The sequence below is a fragment of the Falco naumanni genome, chromosome 1 (assembly GCF_017639655.2).
Source record: "Falco naumanni isolate bFalNau1 chromosome 1, bFalNau1.pat, whole genome shotgun sequence".
NCBI classification, from domain to species: Eukaryota; Metazoa; Chordata; class Aves; order Falconiformes; family Falconidae; genus Falco; species Falco naumanni.
Window position 1 is genome coordinate 15,582,603 of NC_054054.1, and position 19,123 is coordinate 15,601,725.

Sequence of the window (19,123 nt, forward strand, 5' to 3'; positions counted from 1 at the left end):
ACACACACCTTCTTTTTCAAGCCCGCTTTGCTATTATTTAGTTTAGAAAGCAGTATTTCTTAGAAATGCCATTCAAGGAGGGGGGGTTTAGACACACAGACAGACAGGTATGACTCACCCTGTATTAAAAATTAAACATGTAAAAATCTTTCAAAAATAAAGACATGTTCTGCATGCATATTAGGAGAAGAAAAGCATTTAAAAGAGAATAAAGAAATCTGGGTTTGCCTAACAGGCTCTCGCTCCCCAAACACCACAAGATGCAATGTTATTAAGTTACTACCAGCCATCTAAAAAGGAACCATAACCCTGGGCATCTAATAAAAGTAACTGAAGGAGAAAGAGACCTGTTCTAGATGACAGTGGTTACTTGGCACAGTCAACGAGGCAGCAAGGCATTTTAAATGCCCAAACTATCTTTATTAGACACTATCAGCAAGTATAACCAACTCAAGAAAGGTGATATTTCAATAGGAAAAAATTGTACAGTAATATTCTAATGATTCATTTTCATTGTGAAAAGACATCTTCGTTCCTGGTCACCCACTCCTTTACACCACGTAAGCTGCAAGTCAGAAGCAGTCTAAAAAAGACCTTGAAGTTGAGGTTCAGAAAATAATGTTGCCAAAACAAGGTATATTCAATGCTGGTCATCTACTGGCTTTGGGAGCCACGTAGCCCATTTTTTCCCTTTACCTTAGTCTTTGCTTATGGTGATTTATATTACAGGGCAAGTGTATGTGAAAATAGGTGAAGACTTAGAATAGCAGAAACTTTAAAATATTGCAGATTTTGAAGGGTTAATCACATCCCGTCGAAGTCTGCAAAATGGTTGATGCTGAATACAGTTGATGCATCTGGAAAAAAAACTGACTGGAACAAGGATCTGGTCTGGATGTGGAGTGCAGAGGTATGATGCTGCTGTTCTGACACGAAGGAAGAGAGACTTTGCAATCCCCATATCATACTGACATGGGACAGCTGAAACCCACCTTGGGCTGCTGGGTCTGACACAGTTTTAAATGATGAGTGTTTTATTACAACACTTTGGAGAATGAACAAACTTGCACGATTTCCTCTGGTTTAGCTGGAATGCAGCACCGAAATTAGGAGAAAAGTAAAGATCACTTTGAGGTTTGTTAGCAAGAGTGAGCTTTTACATCTGTGACATCCTGTTGAGTCTTTAGGACTTGTCAGCCAACAAATACCTGAGCAGGCATCTATGTGCTCAAATTTGTACTGCTAAAACGACCTCTACCTGAATTTACCTTGAAACTTGTAAGGGCTTTGCACAGGTCCCCAGCTGCACCTGTTAGCATAAAGCCATTGCCAAGCAGATTAAGAGCAACATTTAGTTAAATAATGGGGCTGAGTTAAGAGATTTGAAATGATGACACATGTTCTAATCTGAACTACAGATCAGGATGCCTGAAGTGTCGCAACCCTGCAGATTTCCATCACTTGAACAGAATTCCACACCTGCAATAATAGCTCTGAGCACTAAAAATTTCAGGATTTCAATCCTGCAAAGTAACAGCTACACTCACTTGCATATTTTACTCAGGTATCAGTTTAGAGAACAAAGAAAAGTGTATCACACCCGTGCCATTGTGAAGCCTGATGATACAGATTATCCATTTATTGGTCTAAAGGTAGATAGAAGGGAAAAGGCACTATGGAGCAACGTTAGATCAGAAGGCTCCTCTAAAAGCCTTACAAGAAACTGTCATTCAGAATGCACATATTGATGACAACCACACTACTACCCGCATTTCCCTGTTTATTGTCCCAGTCCTTGCAACACATGGCAACCCTGACTCAGTGCGAACAGCACTTACTCCTGCAAGGGCTCTCACAGCTGGAAGGAGCTGCTTGCTCAAGTAACAGCACCCAACCACAAAGGCACTGAAATACTGGGTCTTTACTGTCAGGCATCCCATCCGTCTTCTAGTGAACTTTTCTCACTACATAAATAATGCAACATATGAAAATTTCATCAGGTAAAATAACTAGAAAACAGGAACTTCATCTTCCTTGATCCAAGAAAAGCATATTTAAGCCAAGCCTGGGTGATAACAAATATCCAGCTACGTGCAAAGTTCAGCACAGAGGTGGGATACAGCCCTTTCAAGTTGAGAGAGTTACATTAAAAAGTGCATTCATTAGAGACCATCTCTGAAATAACCACAGAAAAAGTGAAGTATGGCTTGCAAAATGATAAGGAGATTGTAGAGGTCTGAGACAGATCTGAGAATAAAATGGAAATACTTAGTCTTTTTTTTCTCCTTGCGGGTAGATAGGCTGTTTTCCCTCCTCAAAAGCACCGTTATTTTAGGTATTATGCTTTTCACTGCAACACCATTTTTTCAGAAATATTTAGCATCACACAAATATGGAAAACACTACGCATTCTCTTCACTCCAAGAATAAGGCAGACGTTTCATTCACTGAGGGCAGCTGTGTATCCCACGATGGAAAAAAAGACTTGAGAAAGGTAAATGCAGATTCTGTTACCCGCTATTTCACTGAGCTGGAGCACAAACCTTTGGTGAGCCTGTCGGGCACATGAAGAGGCTATTTAACTATCCTAACCCAGTCATGCTGTCAGATGGGCTGAATAACTTGTAATACTATCAAACTAGATAGTTTATGAAAGTAAGCGTCCTCTGTGAGATACATGAACATCTGTTTGCTGAAGATGTGTTTCCACGAATTAGCCAAGAAACAAATTCAAACGACACTTGCATACTTCTCTCCCACCAAAAGTGAGGAGATCAGTTTATCCATTTATCCCTTTCAAATGCGTCAAGTTTTAACAGCCCTCCTCCTTCTGGAGGCATTTTTCTATATATACAAACCAAATGTTCCTACAGTTAAAATACAGAAATAATATGTTGCCACAGGCTTGTAAGGTTTAGTTTTTAAAGTTAACCAGTTAAGGACTGGTGCAAACTTGTAACCATGCATCTTTACAAAAACAGGTTCCTGACACTATCGTTTTCTTATCCTCATCTCAACATTTCATCTGAAGTACAACACATTCAAGCACCAGCTAAGAAAGAATAACCATTATAGGACACACGAGAGCAATTTTACTAAGCTCTCATTATGGGAAAAACAACATTTATAGTAGTAAGAGCTCATAAACATACTAAAGCTACACTTTCCAATCTAATAAGAATAGAATATAGTATGTTCTTTTTAAATATTAAAGCCAACACTTTTTATTAAAGGCAGCGTAAAATACAGCAAGAAAACAGCAAATCTAATGATAAGAACTGAAATGCAAACAAAGAATTATGGATCAGTTTGAAAAATACCACCCTGGTCCCCATTTTAATTCACGCCTCGTTCATTTAATGCAGGGGGAGAAATAAAAAAAAAATAAAAAAAACCCCAACAAACAAACCAAACAAAATGGAAAAAGAAGTAATTTGTCTGCTCACCTGGACACGTTTTCTGGAATGTACTCTAGAACTGGATACCCATCACTTCTTCTGGATGCCAACTCCGAATGCGACTTCCAGGTCTCCACTAGCGTGCTGACGGGAGGGAACGAGCTCAAGTGCTGGAACGCCTGCTCTCGAGCAACAGGCCGTGACAAAGATATCGTGCCTTGGGCACCGATCCTGTAGTGAAATGACTGTCCACCTGAATTTACACCCACAATGGCAGAGGATGGTATACTGTTTTCTTGGTAATAGCTGCCATCGTCAGGCTCCTGCTTAATTCCCACACGTAGGCCTGGATTTGGAAAACCGCTACCTTCACAGCTTCCATCAAATGAAGAAACAGGTGGTCCTAAAATCCCAGAAAGAGAGTAATAGTCTTTGTCATCCATAAAAGAAAAATACGAGCCATCTGTAAATGGGAAAGGATTTACTGTTTGATTCCCTTTAAAAGAGGCACCAGAACATGGATGCTTGGCTGACTCTTGCTTCACTGGTACTGAAAAGGGGGAATCGGAGTTTATTTTGCTGCTGTCGCCAATGCATGCACTGCCGAACGAACCATCTGGCTCGGGTTTTATGAACTGAACAAGGTTCATCTGACTGTTGTTGGAGATGGCATTCTCCATTTCCTCCATCTTAGGAAACGCAAGCTCTTGAGCACCCTTGTCTTTTGTTTCTGGACTGGGAACAGTATCTTGGCTTCTGCTAGGCCCCGCCGGTGTGCCGGACGCTGGGAATCCCAGGGAGTTGTTTACGGGGCTACAGATGGACGATCCCACAGTGCTAACCGCTGGACTAGAACGAGTAGACCTATTATTGGCATTGGAAGGGCTGGCGATGGAGCTCCTCGAGTTCAGGTTCGCAGGACTGGACACAGAAGATCGCATAGTGATATTATTGGGACTCGAGACGGGAGATTTCACGCTGCAATGGCTGGGAGGACTAGAAATCGGTGATTTCATGCTACTTATAGGGCTAGAAAGCGGAGACCCGACGTTGCTAACATGCGCGGGACTGTGCAACATAGACCCCCTGTTTTCAATGTTCGGCGAGCGCGACAAGGGGGTTCCCTGGCCGATGGGGCTGTGCACGGCAAAGTTCCCAAAGTTAGCAGTAGTTGAGGACACAGAGTTAACTCCTGCAGGACTACACACTGAGGAAACCATGTTCTGAGGACTGCAGCCCGAAGGGCTTTTCTCTTGACACATGATAGGGCTTTTCACAATAGCATGCATGGCACCACCGTTCACAGCGTTCCCGGAGTCCGACATCAAAGACCTCAAGGGCCTGCTGGCGCTGTGGAGGGGAGAAGAGCAATGGCCGTTCTCCTTATAGAGCTTCACCAGCTGCTCCACGTTCTGGTAGATCTTTCCTGGGCTCCCCTGGTTCTGCTGATCGTAGGGGTAATCAGCATCTCGTATCGAATCCATATATAGACCCATGGATTCAGCCACTGTTGCCGACAGCTCCTTTGACTCCGTTTCGGTTTTGATGTCAGAGGGCAACAGACCAGGCTGACTGCTGTCTTGCTGCAGGCAGGCGAGTAGCTCGGGCTTTTCTTTGCTGTTTCCTTGACTGCTGCTGTTTGCAAAAGCACCGGCAGCGCAGCTTACATTCACAATCTCCATATAGTTACTGTCATCAGTCTGCTCTCCAGCACCTATAGAAGAATACTCCACAGACTGAGAAACTTGACCCCACCGTCTCTCCATATCTAAGCCTTCTGGGTAGCTGTGGTATCCTTTTGTCTCCATAACTAGCAAAGACATACACAAAAAAGTAAAATTAATAAGTGACAGGACAGCGTGACTTCCTAAGGAAATTTCCTAATTTCCTAAGGAAACAAGGCGTATCCGCTCACTCTGTCCATCCTCCTGCCTGCCTGCCTGCCAGTCCCGTTTCCCTGCGCCATCCATCACCTCTCAACCATTTGTCCAATTTCAATCAAACAGAGGGAAAAGGTCTCATGGATATGACAGCCCTACAGGTTCCAAGAGAAAACCACTCAGCACTTAGAGAAGACCCAAATTATCGCTCCCCTGCCCCGCCCCTGGAGCGGCTCGGCAATGTCAGCACAACCACCGCCTACCCTTGCCAGCCACAGCCCCGGGGCCAGTGCCAGCAGCACTCTGCACCACCCCTCACCCAGGGACCCGGGAGGGAAAAAGGGAAGAAGGTGGCAAGGAAGGAGAGGAACCAGAGAGGTCCTGAAAGGAGGACACGGCTGTGGTAGGCAGGACATCAACCCCATGGAAACCGCTCATCGCAGCCAAGGGCTGCTCTAGTCCTCCAAAAACCTTCCACTGCCGCGCTACAGGGACAGCGAAACAAGGGAGGCTGGTGGGCTACGGGGGGTTCTCTTCACCATCCAGTGTTAACACGGGGTGCTTTAGAAGGAAGCAGCAGTTCTGAGGGGCTGCGAGCCGACCTGCCTCTTCACAGCTATACAAACTGCTCGTACAGCCACTTGAGGAGACACAAAGGATAGGCTGAGTGGGAGGAGTAATGCAAAAGTTGAATGGGAAACGCTTCTGCCACAGAAGAACGGGATCAGATTAGGCAGGGAATGCCTGGCTATTAAATGGATCTGTAATTCTGCAAACCTCCATGGCAGCCAGCAAGAGGAAATCTAAAGAAAACCAAACATTGTTCTAAAGTAGACCCTAAGAAAACCTTCCCATCCCTGTCTTGAGGCAGGGAGCAAAATGCATGACCTAGCCTCCGTTATTCTGAAAATCACATATAAGTAACAACAATATTTTTTTTCTTTAAAGGAACTGGCTCATTAGAACTGCAGAAACTCAAGTGCCAATAGTTACAAGTATTACGAAGATATTTTTTCCTTACAGAATATATTAGTTTTCCAGGATTTAATTTGGTGTTTAATCCCTTAACACTACTTAAAAATGCTATTTTAAGCAAAATTATAAAAACAAAGCAAAACAAAACCCTTAAAATGAATGACTCCAATACTTCTTTGCCCTTACTTACTAGAACTACGGCCCTACGCCTACATTCCCCTCAAGCACAAATTTTATTAGAACATCATCATGTGTAGCAAATCACATTCCTATAGTCGAAAATTTTCAGACAGAAGTGCCCACTTTCATATAAAGTCACTCCCAGATAATCACCTACCCCTGATTTAAGTGCTGAGCAAGCCTAATTCCTAGAGAAATCAATTGCAGCTGTGAGTGACCAGCATGTCTAAAACCAGGAAACTTAGTTAAGGCTTAAAATTAGCACATAAGTGAATTTTAACCCTCAGAACCAGCAGCAGAACCATTGCATACCAGGAAATCTCAGTTATAGGCCTAACGTTACACCGGTGCATAAGCTTTGTAGTAACTTCTCCCACAGCAGCAAGTTTCAAACTTCACACATAATCAATAGGTGAGCACACTTTAAAACTCCAGAAAATAAAAATCTGGGTCACGCAAAGGAAAAAAGATACATGAAAATGCCCTGGTCCTGCACGTCTGGAGAGGCACTGTCTAATAAATATATCCGAGAGGCTCAAAAACCAGCAGAGAGATTATTTGTGGCCTGATATAAGTTTGGTTTAAAATGACATTATAAATTTGTAAGAATGCAACAGCAAAAAGATTTTTGGAGAGTGCTGGTTTCTGACACCTCTTAGCGCCTCGGTGGATACTAGAACTGAATAATCATCTCATGGGCTGCTGATAGCATACGGGTTTGCTTTCCTTCTTCTTCTTTTACACGGAACTTATTACAACTTGACTAGCATGTTTATCCGCGGTACCCACACTTCACCTACTGCACAGACATGCCTTTTCACTAACTTTCACTATGCAAATCCGACTGTGGGCTAAACCATCCACCGACCACAGAAGCCGAGTCCTGTTCCATACCAGAACCGAGACCATCACCATACGATATTTTGCAGAAGAAAGCTCGTATTGTAAGCACAGCAGTTTTTCCAGACACCCCCACCCCACAAGAAGCACTCGAGTCACATATTTCACCCCCAAACATATCAACAAACACAGCCCTCTGCAGCACACATCTCCAATCAATCAGGCATGAAACCAGTTTCGCAGCAACAGTCAAATAAAAAATCAAATGGTACCTGGTATCCCTGCAACCAAAAGGTCACCTAGCTACAGGAAAACCCGAAGGAAAGCCAGGTTCATAAATACGAAAACGATGGGCTCAAGCAACCACACGATTCTTATTTCTGGGTGTTTGCAAACAAAATTTTCTTGAAGTTTCACCGCCTGCCAGCCGCTTCACCGACACAAAACTGCCCACGGGACCCGAGTTGCATCCTCAGAGATGGGCTGGGGCTTCCCCGCGATGTGCAAGGCGGGCAGCCGGGGGGTGGCCCGGGCGCTCCGTCCCCGCACACACACACACGCGTGTGCGCAGCCCCGCAGGCGGCGCGGACGCTTATCGCCCTGCCTGCCCTGGGCTCGGCGGGGCATCACCGCGGGGCCCGGGCACACGGCACCGCTTTGCCCACCTAACCGCCACACCCCCCCCCCCCGCTTTCCTGCAGGTACAATCCGGATTGTCACGCGTGGGGGAAGCGAGCAGCGGGCGGGAGCGAGCTATCTCGCAGGCGTCCCCCGGGGGTCGGCCTGAGGCGGGGAGGGTGTGTGGAATCCTGAGACCCCCAAACCGCCCCGCCCGCCGCCCGGACCCCCAAGCGATGCGGAACAGCGCTTTTTTCCGCGCAAACGCCGTTCCCCACCCCCCACAGCGGAGAGGCCCTGGGTGACATCGTGACACCCCCCCTTCCCGCACACGGAGGACACGGAGGGGGGGGGGGGGGGGCCGGTGCCGAGCCACTAAGTGCCCGCCCCCCTTCCCCCCTTCCCCACCCCCGTGCGGGTCAGGGTCAGGAGCGGCGCCCCCCTCCCCGCCGCCCCGGCCCCGGGGTACCTGTTGCGGCGGGGCGCGTCTCCGAGCCCCCGCCGGCGCGGAGGGCGGCGCGGAGCGGAGGGCGGCGCGCAGCGGAGCGGAGCGGCGGGGCGGGCGGCGCTCACCCCCCTCCCCCGCCTGTCCGCCCTCCCTCCCGAGGCGCGTTGCGCCGCGCCGCCCGGTGACACGGAGCGGCACCCGGGAGGGGACGGGAAAAGGTGCCAAGTCCTTTAAAAACATGTCACATGCCCAGATAAAGTTCAAGTTTACGTCCCGCCCGCCGCCCGCCCTCATTGGCGGGCAGGACGCGGAGCGCCGCGCGGCTGGGGCTAGGCCGCCGCCCCATTGGCTGGCTCGCGCCGTCAGTCACCCGCCGGGCGACATGACTGATACAAAGTTGCTGCGACACAGGCTGGAAAACGCATCTCCTTAAAGCCGCAGGGGCCGCCGAGGCCGCGCAACCCCGGCCCTGCCGGGGGCGGGCCGGGCGCCCCCCGCTGCGCTGCCCGCCCGCCCGGAGGAGCCCCCGGGGGAGGCCGGCGCGGCGGCTGGCCGGGGCCCCCCGCGGGCAGGTGAGGTGCGCGGGGCGCGGCCGCCCCCCGCCCGGTGCCCGCGCCGGCGGCAGGGCCGGGCATCGCCTCTCCGCCGGCCCGGGATTTCCGCCTTTCAGCGGCGCATGAATTTGCACGGTACCGATGCAGCGGTGATTTAACTCAAAAATAATAAAAATAATAATATTAAAAAAAAAAAAAAAGAGGGAGCGCGCGAGCGGAACGGCGGCGGTGCGCGGGAGGGTTCAAGGACTCGTCCTCCGCGCTCCGCCGGGCTGGCTCCGCTCCGCGGCAGCCGCGCATCCCGCCGGGCGCCCTCGCCCGCTGCCCCCCCCCACACCCAGCGGCAGCGACCCAGACGGCCCCCGGCTCCGGGGTGCTGCCGACCCCCCCGGCGCCCGCGTCCCGGCTCCAGGAATACCCTTTTCCCAGGGAAGGGAAAAAAAAAAAAAAAAAAAAGACAAGACGCCGAGCAAACTTTCAGGCGCTGCGGTCCCAACTCGCTCTGTAAATAACGCCCCCAGCCCCCGGCGAGCGGCCGGCAGTCGCTGACGCACGCTCCCGAACGGCCCCCCGCCCCGCCGAGCCCCGCTGCCAGCCCCGGCCCCGACTCGACACCCCCCTCCCGGTGTGCCCCCGGCCCGGCGGGGGACAGCTCCGCGGCCCGGCGGGGTGCCAGAGGTGCCCCCGGGAGCGGGGCGGGGGGCTGAGCCCGCCGGGGGAACGGCCGCGCCGCGCACCGCGCCGGGGCAGCGCGCACCTTCGCCCCAAGCCGCCCCCTGCGCGGCCGCCCGCCCGCAAACGCGCGGGTCCGCGTACGCGCCGCCGAGCGCGGTTTGTATTCGGGAGCCACCGCGAAAGCGCAAACATGCCCAGGATTCGGGCTGTCACGTGCCCCTCTCATTTTCATAAGCTGCCAAATATCGACCCGCACTCGCGGCCCCGGCGGGTACGGGCCGAGGCGGCGGCTCCCAGCTCCGGCAGCGCGACCCGCGGAGCGGCAGCAGCCGCCGCGCTTCCCCCCGGCGCTGGCGCTGCCGAGCAATGGACGTGTCCTTCCCGCGAAGTTTTCACTGATGGGGACGGGACTGGCCGTGACCTGGATAAGCCGGCTGGTGTGGCGGACACCCGCCCGGCCCCCGCCGCCCGCCCCCTCGGCCCCCCGCGCAAGGGTCCGCGCTGCACTCACCTCCCCTACGACATGGTGGCGCGGCGGGAGGAGGCACGGCCCCCAGCTACTGCCAGCAAACCATCCGAGAGCCCGCACCGCCACAACAGGGAAAGGAAAAAAAAAAAAAAAAAGTACGCGGAGGAAACGCCGGGAGCGGGGCCGGGCAGCGGGCAGGGCGCTGCTGGCGGGGCCGGCGGGAGGGGGGCCGCGGCGGCGGCGGCGGCAGGCGGCGGCGGGGTGCCCGCGGCTCGGCGCGGCGCGGCTGGGCGGACAGCTCCCACCATGGACGCCTAGGTGGGTGGGTGTTCCCGCGGGTCACACCCTCGCCCGCCGGCGGAGGGGAGCGGGGGGTGGATCCAGCACCGGCGAGGAGGGGGGGGGGGGGATTTGGGGAGGCGGGGGGAGAAAGAGGGGCGGGGGAGGGAGGGAGAGAGACACCCTCCGAAAAAGAAAAACCAAACCCGAAAAAAAAAAAAAAAAACTTATGTCATTCCAGGTAAAACTCCCATCTGCGCCACCAAGGAAGAGGAGGGAGGAGAGTGGCGAGGGTGTAAACTTTTTCCTCCCCCCCCGCCCCCCCCGGTGCCGCCCGGCCCCTCGCAGCGCCCGGCGGCCGCGCCGCCCCCGCCGCCCCCTCCCGCGCCGCCCGCCCCGGCGGCTCCCGGCGGCTCCCGGCGGCGCGGCGCCGCGGGGTTTCTCACGCACGGAGCCCGCCGCCGCGGTTCCTGGTTCGCGGAGCCGCCGGAGGAAGGGAAGGAGGGCGGGCGGCAGGGAGGCAGGGCGGGCGGCGGGGGAGGAGTGTCTCCCCGCGCCCTTCCCCAGGCGGAGCGTCTCTCCCGGCGGCGGCAGCAGCGGCAGACCCCCCCCACCCCCCCGGCCCCATCCGACCGCCCCGCTCGGCCCCGGGGCAGGATTGCGGGAGGAGGCTGCGCCCCCCGCGCTGGGCCTGCGCCTTCCTGCGCCCCCCTCCGCGCCCCGCCGGCCGGGGGGAGCGGTGCCCCCCCCGCCCCCCCCCCCCCCCGTGTCCCCCCCGCCCCCCCCCGCTGTGCCCTTGTCACCCCGGGGTGCCGCCGGGGGGGGGCGCGTCCCCGCGGCGCTGCTGCGGCGGGGCAAACCCACCCGGGGGGGGAACGAAGACGACACCCCGGCGCTAACGGCGGTACTGCTTTTAAATTAGTATTTCACTTGTGGCTAAGGTCTTTTAAAACGGGTGATTTGCAAGTTCAGGGCATTGGATGTTGCTTCATTTAACCGTCTTAAGGTGAAAAATGAGGCGTCGGCGGGAGGAAAAAGTTGACCCTATTTTAATACCCTCGGTGGAGTCTTTTAAACATGGGAAAGGACGGCTTGCAGGGAATGATACCTGTGCCGGAGCCGCGGCTGGATCAGGGCCTTGGAAAAGGCGAGAATTTTGTCAGCTGTCCCTTGCATCCATCAAAGTTTGTGGGTAACTTGATAAATGCTAAACAGGGAAGCGTAAAGTGCTGGTAAGGCCAGACTTGGAGATAACGGCGCATTCAATAGCTTAATTTCACAATTAGTTTACTGTATTATTGGAAGCAAATCATATTGCACTGTGCCTACACCAGGGCTCTATTTTTAGCCATAATGTAGCTAAACCAGAGGAACCTACTGAGATGTATTATAATATAGAATGCGAACAATTCTGTTCTCTCGCTTTTTTTACTCATTTTGTGTCATAAATCTGGTTTGGAATACAGTTGATCTATTAATCGAGCAGAGCTGCCGTGGATGGGTTGGAGGCTGCAGTTCCCAGGCAGAGGAAAGTTCCACGCAACTGTGCAAGTAACCCAGCAAATCAGTCGTGCAAAAAGCACCCAAGCACTTTGGCTGGTCTATCAATAACTGCCATACCGAGCACAACGATTTTTATGTTAATTTATAGTAACGGGGTATTTGGCTGATTGGTCGCACTTCTCTTGTCTTACTCTTCCTGCTATTCTTTTTTTTTTTTTTTTTTTTTTTTTCTTCTCCAGGGCAAAGGTGTAAATGAAAAAGGCATCTGAAATGCCTGGAGGTAGCCTCAGTCTTTGTGTTGCATCATCTTTTTCTGGTTGTTATTTTGTTGGGTTTTTTTTTTTACTTTAAGAACAAAAAGGAGAGTGAAAAGAAAATTGAGGGAATATATCTCTCCTCTGTCTTAATACCAAATGTTTGATTTGTCTTTTTCCCCCATTGTGTTATATATACAGAGATGGCTGCTGAAAGAATAAAGCACCTTTCCCAGTACTTGCAAGATGCTCACAGATTTGCCACAAATTCAGTAGAAACCTCATTTGTTTTCTGCTTGTGGTTCACAGGAGCACTTAGCTTTTTAGTGGTTGACACTATATCTATTTTTAGCAGCATTTTAACAGCTGTCACTAACAACTACGATCTCATCTTGAACGGGGAAGGGAGATTATCTGTTTTATTTAAAAAACCAAACTACATAATTTTCAGATTATAAAACGCAATTTGGATCTTTATCTGTGAAGAGAAAAGGCTATCTTTTCTCATTATGCCGATTCCATGGAAAAAAAAAAAAGAAAAAAAAAAAAAGACCTGTATTTGGCTTGATGAAATAATGAACGGGCTTTGCAAGGTTTGGAAATAATGCTGTTCAAAGGCATACAAACATATATGTATAGAGAGCACGTTTCAAATTCTGTTAAAAGCAGTCCCGTTGCTCCCTTCTGCAGCTGTGTTGCGACGGGGGAAACTGCAAAGAGTCGAGTCGTAGTTTTCCAAGTAGGTCAAGAGGAGCAGCACGGACACCTCGGATGAGCAATTCTCTTCCCTCACGTTAGATTTTATAAGAGGTTAACTCATGTCAGACACATGGCACTGAAAGCAGCAGACAGACAAGTGTAAGCCACCCTGTAGCAGATGTCATCTCTGTTCCTAAAGATAGTGGTAAATTTGCTATGGATAATGCATTACAAAACGAGATAATGCTGAAACTCGGCAAGTGTCAGATTTTACCTTCTCCTATGCCCAGGAAAGTGAGTGAATTGGTATGAGGGGCTGCAGGAGCAGCAGTGTAGTGTAAAAGCAGCCTACTGTACTGTCTTACTTAGAGGTCATGTGCCCTATTTTGAGAACTGAACCAAAGCGGATGAAGTTTTGAGTTGGTTCCAACTAAGGCAGCTGGGCATTTCCCACTTCTCTCCAGCTCCAGCCCAGGAAAGCTGGCGATCACATGGTCACATATATTATTATTCCTTTACCCCATGTTATTCACCTTAGATTTCCTTTTTTTTTTTTTTTTTTTTTTTTTTTTTAATGCCTTTTGGCTCATGTGGTTTTGATTATTTGAGATTTATAGCCGATTGGGAGGAGCTGCATTTCAGGAAGATGCTGGAAAAACATTGGGGATGACAGGTGAGAATTTACTTTCCCTGTCCAACAGGTGTGAGTCTTCCAAGAGAGGAGTCCGCAGCCTTCTCCAACTCACCCGTTGTGTTAAAGCTGGCTTCCTGAGCCACGCTGAAAGTCTTTAGAATTCTGTACGAGCTCTGGGAAAACATAAGTAAGCATGTTTTCTACATGGTAGGTTTAATGTTCTCCGAGATATCAATATTTTATATATTTAGTCTAATTCTGAACAATTATGTTTCATAATTATAGATAAATCTTTTAGCTGAGCAACAGAACATGTTCCCTTTTAACCTGGATTCTTTCTTTTCCATCTTTTTTCCTTTTTTTTTTTCTTCTTTTTTTAATGCTCCTTAATGGCCCATGTTATAACTGTGGTTGAACCACATCTAAGTATAGTACAATTGCATTTCTAATGCACATTGGCATTAGCAAACTCTTGCTTGTGTAAAGGGCCAAGACATGCATTTCAAAACACAGTTTTCCAATACATTTAAAATCACAGTTTTTATTGATGGTTAGCACCGATAGTTTCATCCGGTTCAAAATGAAAACGTCTCACAAAGAATTACTTGTTGTGAGTAATAGGTCTGGTTGACAACGGTAGGGCAAACAAAGCACGAGGAATAACACATAGGCAGTACTTCATATTTTTTGTAGTTTTAGTATTGTCATACCTACTTACATTGTTTATCATCAACCTCTCTCTTGTTTACTATTTGCACTATTGGAAGAAAATGCTATTTGTAAAAAACCCAGAACACAGAAAAAAAAATACCGTCATCACAGAATGCAGGCTTATCTCAATATTACTGAATTCCAAACTATAAAAAAGTAGTGGCATATAATTGTATCTTAATGTTCATATACTACCTACTGGCATTTTTACAATATCAGATGGTAACTCATACCGTAATCTGATTAAAATTTTGTAGTAATCATAATGGTGCTGCACCTATGCCAAAAATTCAGACATAGCGTTTAACAGCAGTAAAAATAAGAGAGCAAATAACACCCTCCAGCACTTAATAAACATATCAAATGCAAATTGGAGGAAATTATTTAATCACTCTATAGGTTAGTTAATTTTGATGATTATTCACAGTTCTAGTAGCAATATTTAGCGTGGAACAAGTTAGTACCAAAATCGTCATGACACTAAGGTTGTAAGTAGAATTTGAAACTTGCTGTGTAGAGGAAATTACCTTCCTGATTGAATGAAGGTGCAGCTTTACAGTTCCTTCAGCAAAAGGAAAATTCTGAAGTAATTTTCCAGATTCTTCTATAATCCTGAAATTACCTGCTCTCAGATATTATGCGGTGAGAGATGGTGTGGTATTAACCTGCATGATCACATTCATTTAGAGACTTGAAAGACCTTTGTTTTCTAAATTTTTAAAAACTTTATTTCCTGGAAAAGAGAGATTTCGAATGAGCTCTCCCCAAAGCATACAGCAAAGAAGGGACTGAAGAGATCAGTGCTATGAAGCTGAGTTAGACTGCTCAAGAAAAGTGTTAATTTAACATGTGCCAAGACAGAAAAGGAAAAAAAAATGTATCTATTGGTTTGGAAATTGCACTGCTTTCCTAAATAGATGTCCTCTGTTGATTTTTTTCATGTATTAAATACCCAATTTGTGGGTAGGCTATGGTCCAGCTGAAGGAGCTCATTCGTTTAACGTGCCACCTGGGCCCAAGCTGGGCAGTTGATCTTGCATGATATGGAGGGTTGGCCCTTGCTGGATGCATGTTGATTTACACAGATTTGGTTAAGAAAGGAATGTATTTGCCACAAGGAACCATAACTTGGTGTTCTGAGGAAGTGTCCTGGCTTTGAATATGGCTCTCACACCAGAATTTGTCTGGCCTAGACTAAATATCGGTAATGAAAGGTCGTGCATTCCAAGATTTTCCCGCTGTCCTCACCAGTACTGGGCCCACAAGGCCCAGTGACAGAAATTTTGACACATTGGCTGGGTTTGTCTTAATGGCTCCAAACACACGCAAATAAACAGAGTGATTTGCAGGTCAGAGTAGATACCCTCACCACACCAGCTGCCTGGCCATGGTTTATTCTCTTTTGGTGTGAAATTAAGTGATAGTCACACAGCTTGGTTTCCAAAAACGATGCTGTCTGTGTCAGTGCTTGTACAATCCTGGTGCCTGCAGCATCCAAGTACTGCGCAGACATATTTCTTCTGAGCTCTGGAAAGAAGAGGAGCATTATCGCCATTTTATAGACAGGGAGTGGAGGAGCAAAGAGGTGGCAGGGTTTATCTGAGGTCCCCTAAGAAGCCTGTGACAAAGCTCGGTACTTCCCAAATCACAGCTCACTGCCTTTCATCACAAAACCAGATTTCCTTCTCAGCTGTTGCCTTCCCAAGATTGCTGCGTGAGCACGAATGACGTACAGTTAAAACACATTTGATTGTTGTCTGGGGAAGGCAAGCGCACCGTGGTCTGTTTGAATGTATTCATTACCAAATATATTTAGAAACCCCATATTGTTGGGGCTTTTTACCGTATGGATTAGCAGCAGCTGCTGAAGACTGACGTTACCTTGCCTGCTCGAGCCTGGTCAGAAGAGTCACATTCCATGAACGTGCAAGAATTTCTGGCATGAATTCTTGGACATGCACATTTACATTTTGGCTTCTGTGCATGCTATTCACGCACTCACCACTTTGAACTCTGCTTTTCATGAGTAATTCCGACAACGAGATTCATTTCTTCATATATACATGGAAAGCAAACACAAAAGAGGCAGGAACGTGGCCAAATTAAAGTAATTTCAAATGTTTCTTCTTTATTTATTTCTTTTGCATTCCATTCTCAGCTCTGGCTAGACAGTCACAGAGTAGAAATTACATCCCCCTCTCAAGATTTCTAAAGGAAGATCAACTAGGACTCAAAGGAAATCTTGCCTGTTTGAGAAGCAAAATTGGGCCAGGGCAGGAATGATTGAAGGTTTTGGAAACAAGAATTTCTCCCAGCGTGGTTCAGTTATGTCCCCTATGCATGACTTAAAAGTGAAAAAAAGGAGCCTATCAGAAATCTTGCGTATAACAGCTGCACGTAAGACGTGACTACTCCTAAATGTAAGGTGAGGTACTGGCCTTTTGAATCTGGTTCCTTTGGTTCTGCTCTAGGGAAGAGACCCCTGTCACCTCAGTGCTAACCCTGCAGGTGAGCTTCGCTTTCCAAGGCCTAAGACTTGTTCTTTTCTGCAAGATGAATGCATAACAGCGAAAGGAAGCAGAGGGCTGTTTAAGGAACCAGAGATGCTGAGTTGGATTTGCAGTATTTATACTACTTTTGTGTCATTGTAGCAATAGCAATTGTAACGTGATTTACACTGTCAGGAGAGAAAGTATTAGAGCTTTTTTGACTGGGAATCATAAACAAACAGAGAGATAAACTAAGCAGTATGCTCCGTGTGTGCGTGGTTATTTCAGAGCTTGTACTGAAGGGTGTCTAGTTCTACACGGGTGCTTCCTTGTAAACCCATTGTGGAGAACAAATGAGTCCCAGGGACTGTCGTTCCTTGTTGATCATCAGTGGGCGTAGATGCAGTAGATGTAAAGGTCTATGACTCACTGAACTTGCTAAGGTGAAACCAGAAGAGAGTAGATAATTGCACCATTATGAAAAGAATTATCACAGTTTGATTACAGAAAAAAATAATCTTCTGATGGTGCCGTGACTCTTGGAACTAAAATAGCGGATGGGACCAAAAGTGAGGAGTTTATATCAAGGAATGACAAAATGTCCCCTTTAATTGATCCATTTTAATTGGATGTGCCAAAAAGATGATTTCTAGGACTGAAGGTATAACGGGTCAAAACAGCCTAAGGTAATTCACTATGCCAATTCTGATTAAAATAAAAAAGAAGACTAATCAAAGAGACAAATTGACATGGACAAGAATTTTTTTAATCCAGAGATTGCTGGAATACTTCATAAAAGAGATAATGCAACCTCCTGCCTTATGTACAAAAAAAGATACTGAGTTCAAAATTGCCCCATCTAGTTTAATAATCTGTAAATCGAAGGGAGGGATTGCAAGTAATCCAGATGGGTATGAGAACTCCAAATACTCAGGGTGGTATGAAGGCATTTCAATTTGACACAGTGAAGAATAATTTGGTGTCACATAACCCAGAAAACATGTATCTAAAATGCGGAAAGTATTTGGGCAATTAAGAACCAGAAGCGAATAGGGTATAAATTAATGGGTATCTATGACCTTTATAGAGTACATAAAACCTGGAAGGATGGTTTTCATACCAGTTAATGACATCATAAGATGACTAAAGTTTTGGCTGCAAAGGCCAAATGAAAACAACGATGCATGTGAGCATGGAAAGCAGTGGTATCTCCCCATTAATGGTGGTGTGGCACAGAAGGATACCCACCCACCCACCCATCCATCCATCATCCATCCATCCATCCCAGCTATATCAAAGACTTGAAGCACACCAATAAAAGCTTGTCATTTTCTCTTTCCATGTGGGTCTTTGTGGAAGTTTTAGTAGTGGTATCTGCTGAAGTGGGTACTTGGGGATGTACCACAAATCTACGGGAAATAAGACCAACGAAACAGGGGCCTTGGTGGAGCACTCCTTCAGGAGGGGAGAGGCTCCATTTTTATGGGGCACAGAACTAAAAGAGGGCCAATGTCAGCACTGATATGGGGGGCTCAGCATCCTGGCTAAGAGAGCAGGGGGATCCCCACAGTCTCGAACTGGTCCCCTCTCCCTGTGAAACCCCTTCGCCTGCAGCAGGTGGAGTGTCCATGGTGAGACAGAACTCTAAATATAGGGTGGGTTGAGAGTTCTGTAGTGTGTGGCCCAGGATCACTGCCCTAGGGAGATGGAGAATTGAGAACAGTAGTGGTCAAAACAGGATAGAAGTGGAACTGGAGAAAGGAGGCAGCAGAAATGTCCTTCATTTGAAGCATCCCTTTGATAATTCCCTGTTTGCTCAGGCTGGGACCAGGGCTTCAGGGATATGGTTTGGTGGGAAGAGACTGAATTATCATCTTAGGGATTGTAACAGAGGGGCGATCGTTCACAAGTCTCATACTGAAAATTTATTTCCATGAGGGTGGGAAAGGATTGGTGAAGATATATCGATCCTCAGGTGGAAAGGTAATGTTATATGGTTCACATGAAGTGAGGAAGGTGTTTCTCTAAGAAAAAGTTGCCTTCACAGCCAACATTTGAGGCTCTCCAACACTATGTTCCAGTAACCTTGGTACAGAATAAGATAAGACACTGTACTCCTGTGACAGACCGGTAGGAGGAACAGTTCAAAGAAACCTTGGTGGTGGCAGAGAAGAGAGTCTGTCAAAACCAGAGAAATGCCTCTCCCTCATCCTCCTTTGCCTCTGTCCCCAGCTCCATGAATCTCTGCAACAGCTGAAGGGAAGAGGGAGGCTGCAGACTTACATGTTGCAAATCTTACCCGAAGAGCATCTGTAGCTGACAACATATGCCTTCAAGTGTGTTCAGTGGTTATTCCTTGTTTGATGCAGCAGTGGCCACATAATTATGTTGCTTCAGGGCTTGCTAGAATGGAATATTAAATATGATGCCAGTTACGGGTGTGCATCCCTGCCATTTTTGCTTGTTGGATTTTAAGTAAATAATACTCTGACATAGCCCTGGTTCAGGTGAATGGAT

The 19,123-nt window shown here is 48.0% G+C and overlaps 1 protein-coding gene across 3 annotated transcripts in view; it reads right to left on the bottom strand.

The window, feature by feature from the left end:
- NR3C2 (nuclear receptor subfamily 3 group C member 2) overlaps positions 1–10,190 on the bottom strand; it is a 214,141-nt gene extending 203,951 nt beyond the window's left edge. For 2 of the 3 annotated variants that reach the window (XM_040582401.1, XM_040582405.1), the window contains exons 1-2: positions 10,080–10,190; positions 3,447–5,208 (exon numbers count right to left, since the gene is read on the bottom strand). In XM_040582401.1, the coding sequence (XP_040438335.1) occupies positions 3,447–5,206 (1,760 nt within the window). In that variant the 5' untranslated portion in view covers positions 5,207–5,208; positions 10,080–10,190. Of the gene's footprint in view, positions 1–3,446; positions 6,136–10,079 lie in introns of those variants that run through there. The other variant, XM_040582394.1, reaches the window with a different exon arrangement.
- Positions 10,191–19,123: the final 8,933 nt, after the last annotated feature.